General features: G+C 32.7%; 1 protein-coding gene across 1 annotated transcript in view; it reads right to left on the reverse strand.

The window, feature by feature from the left end:
* The window catches only part of LOC121971855 (guanine nucleotide exchange factor SPIKE 1-like), a 106,019-nt gene that overhangs the window by 18,729 nt on the left and 65,508 nt on the right, over nt 1–21,782 (reverse strand). The window contains exons 22-24 of the mRNA XM_042523326.1: nt 20,292–20,422; nt 8,101–8,176; nt 7,909–8,019 (exon numbers count right to left, since the gene is read on the reverse strand). Coding sequence (XP_042379260.1) covers nt 7,909–8,019; nt 8,101–8,176; nt 20,292–20,422 — 318 coding nt within the window. The remainder of the gene's footprint in view (nt 1–7,908; nt 8,020–8,100; nt 8,177–20,291; nt 20,423–21,782) is intronic.

The following is a 21,782-nucleotide window of genomic DNA, read 5'->3' on the forward strand; positions in this document are numbered from 1 at the left end:
TGACCGTCACAACACATGGACCACTTACTTTGGCTAGTCTATATGTAAAACAAAGATTTTAAAAATCAAAGTTGTGTTGGAGTTTAAATCTCTAATCAGAACAATATGATTCTGAAATTTACGATTATGCTGACATCAATTGAATTAAATTTTAACAATCCTCATCCATTTGACTTTCTTACTTCTAAATAAAGTCTATAACAAATAAAAAATCATTTAAATTTCAATTTTAGAATAATGAGCTACAAAGTATTACATTTATCAAGACTAATATTTACACACCTTGCTAATACCAAACAAGTATCATGCATTGGATGAGAGTAAGACTTAAACTATTGGCTATAAAAGTTTTGGTAATCATTTAAAATTAGTACAATTTCGACATATATTAAGATTTGGCACATTTTGGCACATGCAAACACTCAAAGCACTTTAAAACTATAACAATTAAATAATGAATTAAATTAAAATATTTATTGTGCTATACAATATTGAAACTTGACATGCTTTGGCATATGTTGAGTGTATCGCAATGAATTAAGATGGGTATTACTCATTTAATCTTCTTTCATCTAGATTTTCTACCTTTTCAAAACTATATCAATGAAATGATTGAACTAAAAATATTTTTACTTATTTTTATTTCAATATGCAGTATAATGAATTCATATAAATTTTACTCGTAATCTTCTTCAACTTAATTCAGTTAAATACATAATGAAATTAGAATTAAAAAAGTTCCAAAAAAAACAATGATTATATACTTCATCTTGACATATGTCTAAGTGTGCTCGAGTGTTGGCACAGTTCAATACTAAAACAATCAACATGGAGGCATAGGCGACATTTTTGTATCAATCAGTATCAAATTTCAGTAATTTAAAGGAAGAATTGTACGTTTCAACCAATTCACCCAACATGGCACCAAATTTCAAGAATGGTGTAAACCAAGCATACTCTGTAAACTGAATACTGAATAATAAGGGGACAAGCAATCTACAACAGGAAAGCAAAGCATCAACCTGAACCGTTTAAGGATGTATGTGTATAGATTCATCTATATAGGTATGTACATGGGAATCTATTAACGTATATTTGTATGCATATTTATAAAAGATGTATTATTTGATGGATATAAAGATATTTTAACTTAACTAATATTTTTTATTATTTTAAACCAAAATAGAAGTCTAAATTCAAATCCAAGCTCCTCAAGCTCTCTTCCCAATTGGAAATAAAGGGAATTAGATGAAGGAATGTGTACAACAAATAACTGTGTCTAGCAATCAGTTAACTAAGCCTTAATTATTATCACACAAATTCATTTATAACGACTGAATGGAGAAAATAGAAAAGGAAATTTAAGCATTTGCCTACCTGGCCAATAAGAGGGAAATACAGCTGGGCAATATATAACTTATCCTCCAGTTTTTGGTAACGGGAATCAAACTCATGCTTACACATGAGAACCACTAAGATCCGAGCTGCCTATATATATCGAAACAAAGTAGTTTAAGTGGAAGTTCAGAATTGTTGAATTAAAAAAAAAAATCAAGAAAAATAACATACTTTTGCCCGTTGTAATAAATCATCATGATCCAGGGTAAGGAATATTTCCTGGATTAGAACTGATGAAAGATAATTTCTGTCCAAAAAAATATTTAAGAATTATAAGGTTAAATATTAGATGCAAAAACAAAACACCAATATCCTAGATTATTAGGTAATCTAAGTTACAAATACACCACATGTCCAGGTTTTCAGAGTAATTGGTTCACCACAGCTAGTCTGCATAGAATTTTATGTTATGTTCATTTTAAGATTTGTGGCAAGTACAAACCTAATACTCCACAAACAAAATATTCTTCACAGGACAAAAAGAAGTAGCTTATTCGTCTCTGCATCACTATCAACTATCAGACTGGCAATAAAAGATGGCAATTTCTGCATCATCATGACCAATCAGATTGGCAATAATATCCAAGTTAGATAAATATTGTGGGAATTATATACAGCAAAGTATACGTGGATACTTTTTCTAGTTTCCACTATAAGAAATTTCAAAACACACATTCAATGGTATATTTAAACTTAAGATTGGCAAATATAAAACAACAATCAAGTCTGATCCCACTAGATGGGGTCGACTATATGAATCTTTTTATGCCATTAGACTCTATCTCCTATGATATTCTCATCTATACTTATATAAATTTTATCTGGTTTTATTATTTCTAACCAAGTCTTTTTTTGGACTTTCCTCTTCCTCGTTTGATATGCGTATTTGTCATAGTTTCACATCACCTAACTGGAGCATTTATTGGTCGTCTAAGTACATGTTCGTACTTTCTCTCTAATGCTCTCATTTCTTATTTTGTCCATCCTTGTATGTCCACACATCCACCTTAACATCTTTATCTCTGCAACTCTTATCTTCTGCTCATGTGCCCGAGTCATAGCCAACGTTCAGCGTCATATAACATAACAGGTCTAACCGTCGTTTTGTAGAACTTTCCTTTAAATTTTAAAGATACTTTACGATCACATAAAACACCCGATACTCTCCGTCATTTCAACCATCATGTTTGTATCTATGTAAGACATCTTTCTTAATCCCTCCATCATTTATCAAAAATAATCCTAAATACTTAAATCTCTCCGTTCTAGACAACTCATCATTTCTTATTTTATTAATTATTTCATTACGTCTAATATTGGTAAACTAAAATTTCATATATTCTATTTTTACTTTACTAAGCCAAAACCTTTCATTTCTAGTGTTTCCCACTAAGATTCTAATTCTTTCATGTGTCTCGTCTACCAAAACAATATCATTTGCAAATAACAACATACACTACGATAATGTGTCTTGAATGTGTCCAATGAGTTCGTCCATAATTAGTGTAAAAAAATAAAGACTTAGAGTTTGACCAATTTTGAAATCGTATCTTTATTGAAAATGCTTCAGAAGTCTTCACTCTAATCGTTACATTCTCGTATATATCCTTGATTAGTTCAATATATGTTACGCTAACACCTCTCTTTTCTAGAATTCTCCGTATAATTTCATTTCTCTTGGATTCTATCAAAAACTTTTTCTAAATCAACGAATATCATGTTTAAAACTATAGTCAGTCGCAAGCCTAGATAAAGGAGGGTTGTGTTAGGTTACCAGTCGCGTTAAAACTATGACAAATATTCAATATATAGATCCAACGTCTCAGCAAGGACTGCTACATCTCCAGAACACGGATGTAGTGTTAAATATGCAAGAGTTTGCATTGCAAGATCCGACTATAACGTATCAGCAAGGACTGCTATATCTATGTGAGAACTTGGATGTAGTGTTAAATAGGCAAGAGTGCTCGCATCATAGGTTGAATAAGAACAAATATGATAGGAAAACTAATAATATAAAATTTGGAACATGGAACATAGGAACCCTCACTGAAAAATCAATGGAGGTAGTAGATACGATGATTATAAGAATAATTAGTATTTTGTGTGTACAAGAGACAAAATGGGTAAACGAAAAGGCAAAGATGATAGAGAACTCGGATTTTAAGTTATGGTACACAGGAAAGAAAAGAGTAAAGCAAGAAATGGAGTCGATAATGTTGTAGATAGTTCGTTAAAGGATAAAGTTATAAGAGTAGTTAGAAAAGGGGATAGACTTATAACCCTTAAGATAATAGTGGCAAAAAAAATTATGAGCATAATTAGTGTATATGCACCACAAGTAGGATTAGATGAAGCTACCAAATCAATGATTTTAGACGACTTAGATGAAATATTACAAAACATTGCCAAATAAAATGATTTTAATAGGAGGTAAACTAAATGGGCATGTTAGGGTGAAAAATAAGGAATATGAGAGAGTGCATGAGGGTTATGGGTTTGGAATGAGAAATGAGGAAGAGAAAATTATATTAAATTTTGCAATAGCATATGACCTTATATTAGCTAATACATTTTTTTAAAGAAAAGAGAAAAATATTTAGTCACGTTCAAAAGTGAAAATAGTAAATCGCAAATTAAATTTCTTATAGTTAGGAAAAATGATAGAAAGATTTGTAAAGATTGCAAGGTCATCCTTAGAGAAAACTTAACTACCCAACATACATTAGTAGTGTTGGATATACACTTCAAACATAGTATCAATAGAAAGAAAATATATACGACTCATAGAATTAAATGGTGGAAGTTAAAGAATGGGAAATAAAATATATTTAAGGAGAAGGTAGAAATACAAACATTAGGTGAAATATATGGTGATCTAATACGACATGGGATAAGATGATATGTTGAAAACATGCACCACTAAGTAAGGAATCTGGATGGTGGAATGGAAAAGTACAAGAGAAAGTGAAAAAAAAATGAATAGCTTATAAGGAATTATATATTTGTAAAAATAAGAAAAACTTAAAAAATATACAATAGCCAAAAAAGAAGTAAAAAAAGTAGTGAATGAAATAAAAAAATAAAACTATTGAACGATTATATCAAAAATTGGATACAAAAGAAAGGGCAAGAGACATTTATAGAATAGCAAAAGTGAGAGAAAGGAAGACAAGATATCTTATCCAAATAAAATGTATTAAAGATTAATGTAATAAGGTACTAGTAAATGATGAAGAAATAAAAGAGCAGTGAAAAAAGTATTTTCATCAACTTAAATTTAGGTGACCATCTTATAACAACAACAACAACCAAGCTTTTTCCCACTAGGTGGGGTCGGTTGTATGAATCCTTTTACGCCATTGAGCTCTATCTCCTATTATATCATCATCTATATTTAAATAAATTTTATCTTGTTTTATTGTTGCTAACCAAGTCTTTTTTTATCTTCCTCTTCCTCGTTTGATATGCATGTTTATCATAGTTTCACATCGCCTAACTGGAACATTTATTGGTCGTACATGTCCGTAACATCTTAAACGTGTCTCTCGGAGTTTTTCCTCAATAGATGCAATTCCGACTTTCTCTCTGATGCTCTCATTTCTTATTTTGTCCATATTCGTATGTCCACATATCCACCTTAACATCCTCATCTCTGCAACTCTCATCTTCTGCTCATGTGCTCGAGTCATAGCCCAACATTCAGCTCCATATAATATAGCAGGTCTAACTGCGATTTTATAGAACTTGCCTTTAAGTTTAAGAGGTACTTTACGGTCACATAAAACACTCAACGCGCTCCTCCATTTCACTCATTCTGCTTGTATTCTATGTAAGACATCTCTCTCAATCCCTCTATCATTTTGTAAAAATGATCCTAAATATTTAAATCTCTCGGTTCCGGGCAACTCGTCCTCTCCTATCTTAACAATTGTTTCATTACTTCTAATATTGCTAAACTTAAATTCCATATATTCTGTCTTTAATCTACTAAACTTAAAACCTTTAGGTGATCATCTTAACTTAGGTAATTTAAATAGGTCAAATGAGCATAAAAATTTAAATTTTTATCGTAGAATTCAAACTTCAGAAGTAGAACAAACTTTAAATAGATGTACAATGGAAAACTCATTGGACCAGATGATATTTTAAGGTATGGAAGTTCCTAGAGAAACAAGGTATTGAATGTCTTACAAAATTATTTAACATGATATTGAAAATGAAAAAAAATGTCTGATCAATAGAGGATAAGTACTATAGTTTCCTTATAAGAACAAGGGAGACGTACAAAATTGTACAAACTATAGGAGTATTAAACTAATGAGTCATACCATGAAACTTTGGGGAAAAGTAATAGAAAAAATATTTAAGGAAACCACAGTGATCGAAAATCGATCTAGGTTTGTCTGGAAGGTTGACAATAGAAGTTATACATCTTCTTAGACAATTAATTGAAAAATATAGAGAGCAAAAATAAAATCTACAGATAGTATTCATTGACTTAGAAAAACTTATGATGGAGTCCAAGAGAAATTATATAGAGAATTCTAGGAAAGAGAGGTGTTAGCGTAATATATATTGAACTAATTAAAGATATGTACGAGAATATAACAATCAGAATAAAGACTTCAAGCAGAGTAACTGAAGCATTTCCAATAAAAGGGTTACATCAAGGATCAACTCTAAGTCCCTATCGTTTTACACTAATTATGGAAAAACTCACCGCACACATTCAAGACACAATATCATGACGTATGTTGTTTGCAGATGATATTGATTTGGTAGATGAAACACATAAGTAAATGCTAAATTAGAATTTTGACGGAAAACACTAGAACGGAAAGGTTTTAGGCTTAGTAGAATAAATAAAGAATATATGGAATTTAAGTTTAGCAATATTAAACGTAATAAAACAATTGTTAAGATAGAACATGACGAGTTGTCCCGAGAACTTTAAATATTTAAGATCATTTTTACAAAACAATAAGGGAATTACATAAGAGTTGGATAATCTTTGTGTTAATTTTATAAGACAAGAATGAATCTAATTTTGTTCTAGTAATTTGTTATGGTTTGATTTAGCATTGCAACGAAGGAACATTATAAAATATTTTTTTGTGTTACTTTATATTGTGACCATCACAACACATGGACCACTTACTTTGGCTAGTCTATATGTAAAACAAAGATTTTAAAAATCAAAGTTGTGTTGGAGTTTAAATCTCTAATCAGAACAATATGATTCTGAAATTTACGATTATGCTGACATCAATTGAATTAAATTTTAACAATCCTCATCCATTTGACTTTCTTACTTCTAAATAAAGTCTATAACAAATAAAAAATCATTTAAATTTCAATTTTAGAATAATGAGCTACAAAGTATTACATTTATCAAGACTAATATTTACACACCTTGCTAATACCAAACAAGTATCATGCATTGGATGAGAGTAAGACTTAAACTATTGGCTATAAAAGTTTTGGTAATCATTTAAAATTAGTACAATTTCGACATATATTAAGATTTGGCACATTTTGGCACATGCAAACACTCAAAGCACTTTAAAACTATAACAATTAAATAATGAATTAAATTAAAATATTTATTGTGCTATACAATATTGAAACTTGACATGCTTTGGCATATGTTGAGTGTATCGCAATGAATTAAGATGGGTATTACTCATTTAATCTTCTTTCATCTAGATTTTCTACCTTTTCAAAACTATATCAATGAAATGATTGAACTAAAAATATTTTTACTTATTTTTATTTCAATATGCAGTATAATGAATTCATATAAATTTTACTCGTAATCTTCTTCAACTTAATTCAGTTAAATACATAATGAAATTAGAATTAAAAAAGTTCCAAAAAAAACAATGATTATATACTTCATCTTGACATATGTCTAAGTGTGCTCGAGTGTTGGCACAGTTCAATACTAAAACAATCAACATGGAGGCATAGGCGACATTTTTGTATCAATCAGTATCAAATTTCAGTAATTTAAAGGAAGAATTGTACGTTTCAACCAATTCACCCAACATGGCACCAAATTTCAAGAATGGTGTAAACCAAGCATACTCTGTAAACTGAATACTGAATAATAAGGGGACAAGCAATCTACAACAGGAAAGCAAAGCATCAACCTGAACCGTTTAAGGATGTATGTGTATAGATTCATCTATATAGGTATGTACATGGGAATCTATTAACGTATATTTGTATGCATATTTATAAAAGATGTATTATTTGATGGATATAAAGATATTTTAACTTAACTAATATTTTTTATTATTTTAAACCAAAATAGAAGTCTAAATTCAAATCCAAGCTCCTCAAGCTCTCTTCCCAATTGGAAATAAAGGGAATTAGATGAAGGAATGTGTACAACAAATAACTGTGTCTAGCAATCAGTTAACTAAGCCTTAATTATTATCACACAAATTCATTTATAACGACTGAATGGAGAAAATAGAAAAGGAAATTTAAGCATTTGCCTACCTGGCCAATAAGAGGGAAATACAGCTGGGCAATATATAACTTATCCTCCAGTTTTTGGTAACGGGAATCAAACTCATGCTTACACATGAGAACCACTAAGATCCGAGCTGCCTATATATATCGAAACAAAGTAGTTTAAGTGGAAGTTCAGAATTGTTGAATTAAAAAAAAAAATCAAGAAAAATAACATACTTTTGCCCGTTGTAATAAATCATCATGATCCAGGGTAAGGAATATTTCCTGGATTAGAACTGATGAAAGATAATTTCTGTCCAAAAAAATATTTAAGAATTATAAGGTTAAATATTAGATGCAAAAACAAAACACCAATATCCTAGATTATTAGGTAATCTAAGTTACAAATACACCACATGTCCAGGTTTTCAGAGTAATTGGTTCACCACAGCTAGTCTGCATAGAATTTTATGTTATGTTCATTTTAAGATTTGTGGCAAGTACAAACCTAATACTCCACAAACAAAATATTCTTCACAGGACAAAAAGAAGTAGCTTATTCGTCTCTGCATCACTATCAACTATCAGACTGGCAATAAAAGATGGCAATTTCTGCATCATCATGACCAATCAGATTGGCAATAATATCCAAGTTAGATAAATATTGTGGGAATTATATACAGCAAAGTATACGTGGATACTTTTTCTAGTTTCCACTATAAGAAATTTCAAAACACACATTCAATGGTATATTTAAACTTAAGATTGGCAAATATAAAACAACAATCAAGTCTGATCCCACTAGATGGGGTCGACTATATGAATCTTTTTATGCCATTAGACTCTATCTCCTATGATATTCTCATCTATACTTATATAAATTTTATCTGGTTTTATTATTTCTAACCAAGTCTTTTTTTGGACTTTCCTCTTCCTCGTTTGATATGCGTATTTGTCATAGTTTCACATCACCTAACTGGAGCATTTATTGGTCGTCTAAGTACATGTTCGTACTTTCTCTCTAATGCTCTCATTTCTTATTTTGTCCATCCTTGTATGTCCACACATCCACCTTAACATCTTTATCTCTGCAACTCTTATCTTCTGCTCATGTGCCCGAGTCATAGCCAACGTTCAGCGTCATATAACATAACAGGTCTAACCGTCGTTTTGTAGAACTTTCCTTTAAATTTTAAAGATACTTTACGATCACATAAAACACCCGATACTCTCCGTCATTTCAACCATCATGTTTGTATCTATGTAAGACATCTTTCTTAATCCCTCCATCATTTATCAAAAATAATCCTAAATACATAAATCTCTCCATTCTAGACAGCTCATCATTTCCTATTTTATTAATTATTTCATTACGTCTAATATTGGTAAACTAAAATTTCATATATTCTATTTTTACTTTACTAAGCCAAAAACCTTTCATTTCTAGTGTTTCCCACTAAGATTCTAATTCTTTCATGTGTCTCATCTACCAAAACAATATCATTTGCAAATAACATACACTACGATAATGTGTCTTGAATGTGTCCAATGAGTTCGTCCATAATTAGTGTAAAAAAATAAAGACTTAGAGTTTGACCTGTTAGAATGTATATTAAAAGCCTAGCTTTTGGTATAAAACATTTATCTAGAAATAAGAATCACATTGGTCAAATGTCTACATTTGTGATAAATATAGTTGTTCAATTAATTTATATTGTAGATAACATGGTGTGTGGTGTCACACACAGAAGATCATGTTATCAGTACCTTATAAATTATAAACAGTAGCTCACGACCAAGATGGAAAGGAACAAACCATTGGAAGGTCGTAGTGTAATTAGGTATTAGTTTATCTTAACTATATAATTACACTAGTACACTTAGAGTGTATTGAGTAGGACCATTTGAGGTCGTTCCTTTTATACTGACTTTATAAAGGAACAAAGACCTCAGTTATTATGGAAGTGTGTACTCTTAATCCTAATATAATAACAAGCACATATATTTGATATTTATTTCTTTAATTTATCAATGGGTGAGATTTAGTTCGATAAATCGATAAGCGATAAGTTGGAAATGATATCACTTATAGTGTGTGTTGTTGATTATAGAAGGAAGCGTGTCTAGAGATACTAGGTTGATAATGTTCTCAAGAGGAGCTCATAAGGATTGTCGTGTTAAACCCTGCAGGTGGACCTAGTCCGACGTGATGATAAGGTTGAGTGGTCTACTCTTGGACTAAGATATTAATTAAATGAGTTGTCGATAACTCACTTAATTAGTGGACGTTCGATATCTTAAACACGGGAGACTAACACACTCATAATAGAAAGAGCCCAAAATGTAATTTGGGATTGTGCGGTAGTTCGATAATAGTTCTCTAGTGGAATGAATTATTATTCATAAAATTAAGTTGTGTGTTAAGGGCGAACACGGGATATTTTATCGGAGACCAAAGTCGATTCCTCCTCTCGGTCCCTATCGTAGCCTCTTGTTTATGAATACTATACCCACCTATACTCACCTTCTAGGCCGGCCAAGCTAGCTTGGGAACCAAGCTAGGACGGCCTAGGTATAAATTGGGCTGCAACAAGCTAGAGGGCGTAAATTAAATTAAAAGAATTTTAATTTTAATTTTTATTATGTGGAAGATATAATTTATTAAAGAGAATTAAAATTAAATTATCTCTCTTGTAAAAGATCTACAAAGATTAAAGAGATTAGATCTCTTTCTTATTTGTAAATTGGTGAGATATTTTATTTTCTCTTTAAAATTATTCATTGTTGTAAAATTAAAATTATGGAAATTTCTTTTATCAACCGTGAAGAGATTTTGAAGAGAAATTTTATTTTTAAAATTTAGGAAACAAATTAGGAAGTTTTAATTGTTGATTGAAACATGTCTAATTTGATTTCATGCAATGTAGAATTTAATTGGAAATTTTATTTTATTTTCTCAATTAAATCATGTATCGAAATTAAGGAAATTTTATTGTAATTAAATTTCCTAATTTACAAGGAATATAAAAGAAGGGGTGAGGTGCCTTCATGAGATAGAACCTCTATTATTTCTCTCCTCTTTGTTCCTTGGGCTGGCCATCATCATCCTTTCCTCTCTTCCTCTTGTGGTGGCGAACCTCTCTCTCCTTGGAGCTCTTGTGGTGGCGGATACTACTTGGAGAAGAAGAAGAAGGAGAAAGCTAGCGTCTCTTGGAGCTTGGTTGGTGTTTTGATCTTCTTCCTGGTGAAGCTTCCTTATTGTTGGCGAACCTAGCTAGGAGGAGAAGAAGGTGGTTGGTGGTTTCTCGTCTGGAAGATCGTTACCCACATGACCAGAGATTAGAAGAGAATCTGATGAAGATCGAGAGGTCTTTCAGAAGGTATAACTAGTAATTTTTCCTTTCCGCATCATGCTAGTTATTTATGGAAATAATACCAAATACAAGAGGCTTACGTTCTAATATTTCGAATATGTTTTTCGAAGTTGTGTTCTTTTGTTTTTTTTTCCCTTGTGATTTGATTGTTCTTTTTTGTTAACCTAAAGTTATTTTAGAAAATTAAATATTAGATTTCTATAAAAGGTTTTGTCTAGTCGGTGGTGGTTGCTCCCATATCCAAGAAGGCCATGTGCCTCGCCACGTCAGTACTGGGAACCAATTATGGAAATTAATATTTAATGGAATTAATAACTTAAGGTGACTTGGGTCGAACGTGTTAAGTTCCGCAGGAGATCTAAGTTAAAACCTAAAAGAACAAATAGATTAAGTTTTGGATCAAACGTGTTAAGTTCCGCAGGCGATCCAAAATTTAATTTAAAAGAACACATGGTAGCTAGGAAAAGGTTCAGACCTTTGTACAAAATTTTTGTATAGTGGAACCTCTAGATTTTCCGAGTAGCAACCAACATGACCAATTTTGTAATATTATCTTTATTGAAAATGCTTCAGAAGTCTTCACTCTAATCGTTGCATCCTCGTATATATCCTTGATTAGTTCAATATATGTTACGATAACACCTCTCTTTTCTAGAATTCTCCGTATAATTTCATTTCTCTTGGATTCTATCAAAAACTTTTTCTAAATCAACAAATATCATGTTTAAAACTATAGTCAGTCGCAAGCCCAGATAAAGGAGGGTTGTGTTAGGTTACCAGTCACGTTAAAACTATGACAAATATTCAATATATAGATCCATTAAACTATTATGCTAATGCTAGGTTGTTCCCCGAAAGGAACCCGTTGCAGGATCCGACTGTAACATCTCAGCAAGGACTGCTACATCTCCAGAACACGGATATAGTGTTAAATATGCAAGAATTTGCATTGCAAGATCCGATTGTAACGTATCAGCAAGGACTGCTATATCTCTGTGAACTTGGATGTAGTATTAAATAGACAAGAGTTCTCACACCATAGATTGGAAAAGAACAAATATGATAGGAAAACTAATAGTCTAATATTTGGAACATAGACATAGGAACTCTCACTAGTAAATCAATGGAAGTAGTAGATACGATGATTAGAAGAAAAATTAATATTTTGTGTATACAAGAGACAAAATGGATAGACGAAAAGGCAAAGATGATAGAGAACTCGGATTTTAAGTTATAGTACACATAAAAGAGTAAAGCAAGAAATGAAATAGATATTGTTGTAGATAGTTCGTTAAAAGATATGTTGGAGAATTAGTTAGAAAACGGGATAGAATTATAGCCCTTAAGATAATAGTGACGAAAGAAATTATAAACATAATTAGTGTATATGCACTGCAAGTAGGATTAGATGAAACTACCAAATCAATGATTTTAGACGACTTAGATGAAATATTACAAAACATTGCCAAATAAAATGATTTTAATAGGAGGTAAACTAAATGGGCATGTTAGAGTGAAAAATAAGGAATATGAGAGAGTGCATGAGGGTTATGGGTTTGGAATGAGAAATGAGGAAGAGAAAATTATATTAAATTTTGCATAGCATATGACCTTATATTAGCTAATACGTTTTTTTAAAGAAAAGAGAAAAACATTTAGTCATGTTCAAAAGTGGAAATAGTAAATCGCAAATTAAATTTCTTATAGTTAGGAAGAATGATAGAAAGATTTGTAAAGATTGCAAGGGCATCCTTAGAGAAAACTTAACTACCCAACATACATTAGTAGTGTTGGATATACACCTCAAATATAGTATCAATAGAAAGAAAATATATACAACTCATAGAATTAAATGGTGGAAGTTAAAGAATGGGAAACAAAATATATTTAAGGAGAAGGTAGAAATACAAACATTAGGTGAAATATATAGTGATCTAATACGACATGGGATAAGATGATATGTTGAAAACATGCACCACTAAGTAAGGAATCTGGATGGTAGAATGAAAAAGTACAAGAGAAAGTGAAGAAAAAATGAATAGCTTATAAGAAATTATATATTTGTAAAAATAAGAAAAACTTAAAAAATATACAATAGCCAAAAAAGAAGTAAAAAAGTAGTGAATGAAATCAAAAAATAAAACTTTTGAACGATTATATCAAAAATTGGATACAAAAGAAAGGGCAAGAGACATTTATAGAACAGCAAAAGTGAGAGAAAGAAAGACAAGATATCTTATCCAAATAAAATGTATTAAAGATTAATGTAATTGGGTACTAGTAAATGATGAAGAAATAAAAGAGCAGTGAAAAAAAGTATTTTCATCAACTTTTTAATGAAAATTTAGGTGATCATCTTATAACAACAACAACCAAGCCTTTTCCCACTAGGTGGGGTCGGCTGTATGAATCCTTTTACGTCATTGAGCTCTATCTCCTATTATATCATCATCTATATTTAAATAAATTTTATCTTGTTTTATTGTTGTTAACCAAGTCTTGTTGGTCTTCCTCTTCCTCATTTGATATGCATGTTTATCATAGTTTCACATCGCTTAACTGGAGCATTTATTGGTCGTCTAAGTGCATATCCGTACCATCTTAAACATGTCTCTCGGAGTTTTTCCTCAATAGATGTAACTCCGACTTTCTCTCTAATGCTCTCATTTCTTATTTTGTCCATATTCGCATGTCCACACATCCACCTTAACATCCTCATCTCTGCAACTCTCATCTTCTGCTCATGTGTTCGAGTCATAGCCCAACATTCAGCTCCATATAACATAGCAGGTCTAACTGCGATTTTATAGAACTTACCTTTAAGTTTAAGAGGTACTTTACGGTCACATAAAACACTCAACGCTTCCCTCCATTTCACTCATCCTGCTTGTATTCTATGTAAGACATCTCTCTCCTAAATATTTAAATCTCTCGGTTCAGGGCAACTCGTCCTCTCCTATCTTAACAATTGTTTCATTACTTCTAATATTGCTAAACTTAAATTCCATATATTCTGTCTTTAAACTACTAAGCTTAAAACCTTTAGGTGATAATCTTAACTTAGATAATTTAAATAGATCAAATGAGCATAAAAATTTAAATTTTTATCGTAGAATTCAAACTTCAGAAGTAGAACAAATTTTAAATAGATGTACAATGGAAAACTCATTGGACCAGATGATATTTTAAGGTATGGAAGTACCTAGAGAAACAAGATATTGAATGTCTTACAAAATTATTTAACATGATATTGAAAACGGGAAAAAATGTTTGATCAATAGAGGATAAGTACTATAGTTTACTTATAAGAACAAGAGAGACGTACAAAATTGTGCAAACTATAGGGGTATTAAACTAATGAGTCATACCATGAAACTTTGGGGAAAAGTAATAGAAAAAAGATTTAAGGAAACCACAGTGACCGAAAATCAATCTAGGTTTGTCTGGAAGGTCGACAATAGAAGCTATACATCTTCTTAGACAATTAATTGAAAAATATCGAGAGCAAAAATAAGATTTACAAATAGTATTCATTGACTTAGAAAAACTTATGATGGAGTCCAAGAGAAATTATATAGAGAATTCTAGGAAAGAAAGGTGTTAGCGTAACATATATTGAACTAATTAAGGATATGTGAAAGAATATAACAATCAGAATAAAGACTTCAAGCAGAGTAACTGAAGCATTTCCAATAAAAGGGTTACATCAAGGATCAACTCTAAGTCTCTATCGTTTTACACTAATTATGGAAAAACTCACCGCACACATTCAAGACACAATATCATGACGTATGTTGTTTGCAGATGATATTGATTTGGTAGATGAAACACACGAGTAAATGCTAAATTAGAATTTTGACGGAAAACACTAGAACGGAAAGGTTTTAGGCTTAATAGAATAAATAAAGAATATATGGAATTTAAGTTTAGGAATATTAAACGTAATAAAACAATTGTTAAGATAGAAAATGACGAGTTGCCCGGAACTGAGAACTTTAAATATTTAGGATCAAAACAATAAGGGAATTGAGAGAGATGTCTTATATAGAATACAAGTAGGATGGTTGAAATGGAGGAGAGCGTCGGGTGTTTTATATGACCGTAAAGTATCTCTAAAACTTAAAGAAAAATTCTACAAAATCAGCTATTTTATATGAAGCTGAATATTAGGCTATGACTCAAACACATGAGCAAAAGATGAGAGTTGCAGAGATGAGGATGTTAAGGTGGATGTGTAGACATACGAGGATGAACAGAATAAGAAAATGGGAGCATTAGAGAGCAAGTTGCATCTATTAAGAAAAAACTAATGCAACTATCAGAGTTGCATATCTTTTCTTTTGTGTGATGACACTCATAGCAATACTCTAGAACTTATTTTGCTTCTTTTTGAAACCATAGTAACATATGCATGTATGAAAATGATAGAGGATATTTTTCATTCTTATTTCCTTATAATTTTCAATTTCCTTCCCACAATTTTCTTCAAAAGAAAAAAAACAATTTCATATATCATTTCTATCTTTAATCATCTCTCTGCTTGCCCTATCTCCTTGAGAGTTTGGCTAATAACTCGATATGTTTGTTTGCCTGAGATGGACAAATCCTAAGTGTGGGGGAGGGGTTAGGATATGTTGGAGATTGTGGATGTTTTCATGAGCATTGAAGTGTGGGATTTTTTAGCATGATGTGAGAATCTCAACCAAATTTGAGGATTCTATTTAATCATTAGGTTGGCTCATAGTTTTGTGGGATTGAGTTGTTAAAAGATGGAACATTTGGAGAATTTAGTTCAGTTCAAGAAGAAGAAAAGAAAAAAAAACATAGTGATACAAGAGCTTTGTATTAATTTGAATTTGTCTGTGCCAATGTTCCTTACAAATTTTCTGAACAGTGATTGGTCCAAGTCAATGACTTGGTTTAAAGAGTCATTTGATGTTTCATTTGTTTGTGAAGGCTACATTATGTTGACAGGGAAAGAAAAAAAGAGAAAACAACAAAAATTGTGAAAAAAAAAACCAAGAAAAAATTTAGAAATGAAACAAGTTGCAGAATTTGAGAATAGAGTTGCAAATTGGAGATCTGGCACTTGTAGGTTAAAAGGATGAAAAGCTGCTGTTGTGGGACATCAAATCTGTTTGTCTTCCCAATCACATGAAATGAGTTCATTTCCCTCTTAACCAAGGAATAGGTACCAGCTACAAATGAGGGAAACACATCTTAATAAGCTGTTACTAGAATTCTAGTTTTATGTTTTGAAATCTGTACCAAAACAGAAATGCAGTTAGAAATGCAGGAATTGAATTGCATTTCCAGTAATTCAGAGCTGCTAATATGGAATTCTTATTGCCGACCTCCAAGAGATGCTTGATTGAGATTTTTTTTTAACAATAAAGGAGATGCAGAAATGAAGAATGCTGAAAGCTGCAGCAGTGAGACAATATACAGGAGATGTGCCCGTTTGTGCCAATCTTTCAAGCTGTTTTCTGATCCGAAATGAATTGAATTCAAGCCCCTATTGATTTGGTGTTAAATGAGATCTTCTTTCGATATTAAACCTCATAGCTTGACCTGAGATTCCAGGGAGTCCAGATCTTGAAACTGAAGCCAGTTCTTGAATTTGAGATTGGAGTCCAAAATTGATCCCTAAAATCCTTGAATTCCAGCAATTCTACTAGAATCAACAGAGAAGCATCTAAGGTGGATTATTCTCTGAAATTCTGGAAGAATACCAAGTTGATTCATGGCACAAAAAAAAAGGACAGAAAAAAAATTCTGTGAGTTGCTGTAAATTGAGTTGGGGGGCTGTGATTTTCAAAAGCTTAATTTTGGTTCCCAATTGATGCAAGTTGATGCCAATCTCAAGATATACTAGAAACAAATGTTAATGGCACAACAGAAAAAAGAAAAAGAAAAAAAAACAGGGCTCAAGAGAGATTGAGAAGTTGAGCTGTGAAAAATTCTGAGTATGCCAAAATAAATCTGTCCTGGTTTTGATAAGTCAAGTTTTGTTGCAATTTTTTATTAATGACAACCTCAAGGGAAGCTCCTACACATTTATTATCAATCGGTGTCATTGTTTTTTTCAATTCTTTCATTATTAGAAGCTTGAACCACAGTAAATATTGAAACTGAAACTCAACTCTTAGCAACAACAGCCAGTACCTATGATTTGGATTTGAAATTGCTGGACTGTATGGTTCTTTGAAAATGAATCAAATGTGATCTCATGGAAGCTTACCTACAGTAGTGCTACGAAATAATGAATTTGAATGGAAAAGAAAATTGCAGTGTGGTGTATCAATCTGAAATGCTTCATGCAAACTTCTTTTACAGTCATATAATCAGTGAAAAACTTAAGGTATTGATCTGAGGAAGTAGCAGGGATTGAAATGTTGAGTTTAAATACTTGACCATTGCAGTTTGGGAATGATTTGGTTCAAGTTTTCAGAGCTAGCTACCTCTGAGGTTGATGTAATTGTGGTTACCTGCTGAGCTAATTGAAAAGCTGGTCGGTTTAAGAGATGTGAAGTGTGGAGGTTAAGCTAGAACAAGCCAACAAAGTGAAGTACATTTGACCAAAGACATGGAAGATAAGTATTGAGTAGGCTTCATTAGTGGATGTATATTTATATTCATCATTAGGCTAACTCATCAGGTTTATTCTTCCAACTCTCTAATTCTTGCATTGAAATCTTTCCTCTCTTACCATTTTGTTTGTTTAGCTCAATTTCCTTTTGAATTTATTTCAATTCTTAATATCTCCTTTTTAATTCATGTATGTTATGTATTTACAATGGCGGAGAAGTAGAAAATAAGTAAGTTTATGGTAGTGAAATGTTATGAGTAGGCCCTTGAGTGGAACTCCACATTTGCACATGTTTTTAGAGCTAGAAATGAGATGTTACCTTGTGAAGCTTTTTTCATGCTTAGTCAGTAGTTTGATATCACCATGCTTGTTTGACTGGTGTAAGTTTGGATTTATGAATGTTTTAATCCTTGTAAATTTGATGGTCCTAGGTAAATTTCTTTTACTATTTTCAAAGTATTGTTCGGGGATAATTGGGAGATGTTTTAATTGTATTTAGTTTTCTTTGCTTGCTCGGGGCGTGCAAGAATAAGTGTGGGAGAATTGATAACACCATTTTTTGCATATTATTTTAGCCTTAATTTCCACGTTTTAATCTTCTCATATGGTTAATTGTTAATTTATATCATGTTATTGAGTTAGATTCATTTTTAGGGCTTTGGTATAATTCTTCCTATTTTTTTATGTATTTTTACTTAAATTTGTGCAATTATTATTTGTAGGGAATCAAGATGACAATTTGATTGAACCCAAGTTAGATCAAATTGGGCTTAAAGGCTTGGGTCAATGGTGGAGCCAAATCGGGAAACGTTTGAGCCCTTCATCAAGATCTGAAGCAATTTAATCAAAGGGGTCCGATCTGATCCATTCCAGCCGTTCATTAAAGTTCTGATTGATTCTGAGCCATGAATATAGATCTGGATGATCTGAGTCACCCATTCTGATCCAGTCATCCTGACCCTCTATCGAGATCTATTGATCTTGACCATCCACTTAGATCCGATCTCAGCCACTCCATCAGATCTGGATTAATCAGAGCTGTCTGATCAAATGGGACGAGGAACAATTATGCCATTTCTTCGGATCATCGTCTTCAATCACGCATCTTCTCCAATCGACGCACAACATCCTCTTCTCCACCACCAAGCCCGACAGCTCCACCACCTTCTCACCGCCACCGGCCGATCATCTATTCTCCGATCAGCCTCCATTAGCCTCAGTTCATCCTAGATTATGTCCTTCCTAGCTCAATACAGGTCCTTAAAAGTTCCCGACACTAGCGCATCCATCCAAATCGTAACATCCCTTCTTCAGGAAGCTTGGATTTGATTGTTTGTTGTGTTGCTTTGTTTCATTTAGTTGTTGGTTGATCTCCATATTTGATTGATTGTAGTAGATCCAATGTTTCATGCCTAAGATGTCATGTATTAAGTTTGAATTGTTTGACGCTTGCCAAGTGTTCGATAAATTCCCCCAAACACTACTTGAAGTCGATTTGATCTGAATTAGTGCATTACTTTGATGTGTTGATCGCTTGAATGAATTCATGTTTGAATGCTTGTAATTGATTCGGTTCACATGATTAGGATTTCATGTATTTGGTTCTAATAGGATGATGCATGCAAGTTGTTTGATGGAATGTTTCTCTAAGTGGTTAGGCTTTAGTTTGGTAATTCCTTAGTTAGTTGTTTCCCTTGCTTTGTTAGTGTTCAACCCATTATGTTTAAGCTTTTCATTTGAATGCAATTAGTTTAGATTTTGTTATATGCTCTAGGTTTCGTTTTGTCATATGTTCACTTGATGTGTTTTTACTTTCCTGTGCAATCGTAGTTTAGGTTAGGCTAGATTTCCTTTCCTTGCATTGTCTTTCATTCATTAGATTTCATTTCATACTCGCTTTGTTATTTCATTTCTTAGCTCCCCCCCCACTTTGATATAAAAAAACCCTAAGCCATAACACATCAATGTTAGAGTTATCATCCTATCGTTACATTCGTTGAGAAACGGCCTGAGTCATCCCTTTGCTACATTAGCATAGAGATGTTCGGTAACTTTAATTGTAATTTGATACACCCATAGTGCGACATTTAGGGTGCTTGTACCAGTCTCTCTCCTTGATCTCTCTCCGTTCCTTTGTTTTCACTACACACACTACCACCACTTGGGAATTCTCAAGTGAGAAGACCAGTCAACTTGCAAGTCTCCAGTGTTGAAGTCTACTTGCACACAAGTCAATGGTTGGAATGGCAAATTATGTTTGTTCCGGCTGACAGATCATGGCACTTTAAGCCATGGGAAGAACAATGCATATCTATGCAAAATCTTGAATCATATATTTCTAGAAACATCTTCCTTATCATCACAATTTTGTAAACATTATAAGTAAAATAGTGGAAGAAATCTAGAGGCATAGGTTCAATATCAATACATAAAACTGTAATTATGGAGAAACCAGCTCATTCTACCTGTCCGAAGGATCTCTCCCAGGCATTTCCACAAAGAGATCATGATCACATATAATTTGCAAAAATGTCAGCTTGCAATCATGCAAAATTGATTGGCAAACACCAGCAAATTTGTCAATATATAATGAAACCTGAAAAACCATAAAGAAAAAGGAATTAGAGTAGAATAAAACCAAATAAGAAGGGGGAAATGTGCTTAAATCATTTTTTTAGTAAGAAAAAAGAGATTAGACTGATTAGGTATGTCAGTCTAGAACAAATACAAAAGTCATTGTCACTTAGTTCAATGTATTTGTTATGGTCATTACATTAATTAGGGCCATTATCAATGAGTTGCAATATGTATAAACCTATACATGAAAGGATCTTTGCTGGTATACATGACTCGTGTTAAAAGACAATACCAAATTCAATAAAATGATCCAATATCTAACAGGTCTTTTATACAAGAAAATTCATGCTAACTGAACCTCACCCAAAGTAGAATTATCCACCACAAAACTATCATCAGCAGGAAAGATATCAGCAATGTTCAAAATAGTGGATGAAGCAGTAGGATTTTAGAGCAGACCAACATAGTGAGTTGGTATGAGGTGTTGTATGTTATAAGAGTATTAATATTAATAGTGTTATTAGTCTAGCAGGTTCAGTTTTGCATTAGTAGTTTGGGTTTAGGGTTATGTCCAAATCCTATACGTATCCATTTAATGGTTATCCATTAATATAAGCAATCCAATTATTCTAGTTTCCATAAATTCTACATGATATCAAAGCTACCCATTTATATTAGGGTTTTTAGAAAATGGTATTCCTCTAAGACACATCTCGTGATCTTCTCTCCTCACTTTCTCTCCACCTAGAGGTGCAACCTATGAGAAGCTCTGATCGTTCCAGACTTCTCTCACACAAAGCCTAGCTGACCTCCCTGTCAATGCATTTGAGGCTCAATGCTCCAGTCACAACTCATGAAGTCTCATGGTGCCCAATCATCCACCATGTTCATGACTGAGCATCTCCTCTCCAGTATGCACAATCAACCCATCTTTCCACCTCTTGCTGATGCTCAAGATCATCCATAACCACCTTTCCTCAACAAGGATGCTTGCCTCCCCAATAGCCATGATGCATCCAGCTCAGATCCTATGCCTCTATGGCAGCTGCATGCCTGCACCTGTGTCAAATTTCCCCAAACTTTGCCACCCCACCTCCGTGGTCCCCTCACCCACTGGCAGATCCAGCAAATTTGAGGGCATTTCCATCCCTTGCTTCCTAATTATGACTATGACTGCACGGGATCCATGTACTGCCTCATTTCTCTCTCTTCTCACAGATCCCTCGGAGTCCAGTTGAGACCCAACCCACCATAACAACTTCTTTCCTTAATTTCAGAATCCCATGGAGATTGGATCAGTTGTTGTATGTACAAGCCACCATATGTGCCAACAAGGTTGCTATCTGCTTCCCCAAGAACTGGTGATGATCCCCATTGAC

The sequence above is a fragment of the Zingiber officinale genome, chromosome 4A (genome assembly GCF_018446385.1).
Source record: "Zingiber officinale cultivar Zhangliang chromosome 4A, Zo_v1.1, whole genome shotgun sequence".
NCBI lineage: Eukaryota > Viridiplantae > Streptophyta > Magnoliopsida > Zingiberales > Zingiberaceae > Zingiber > Zingiber officinale.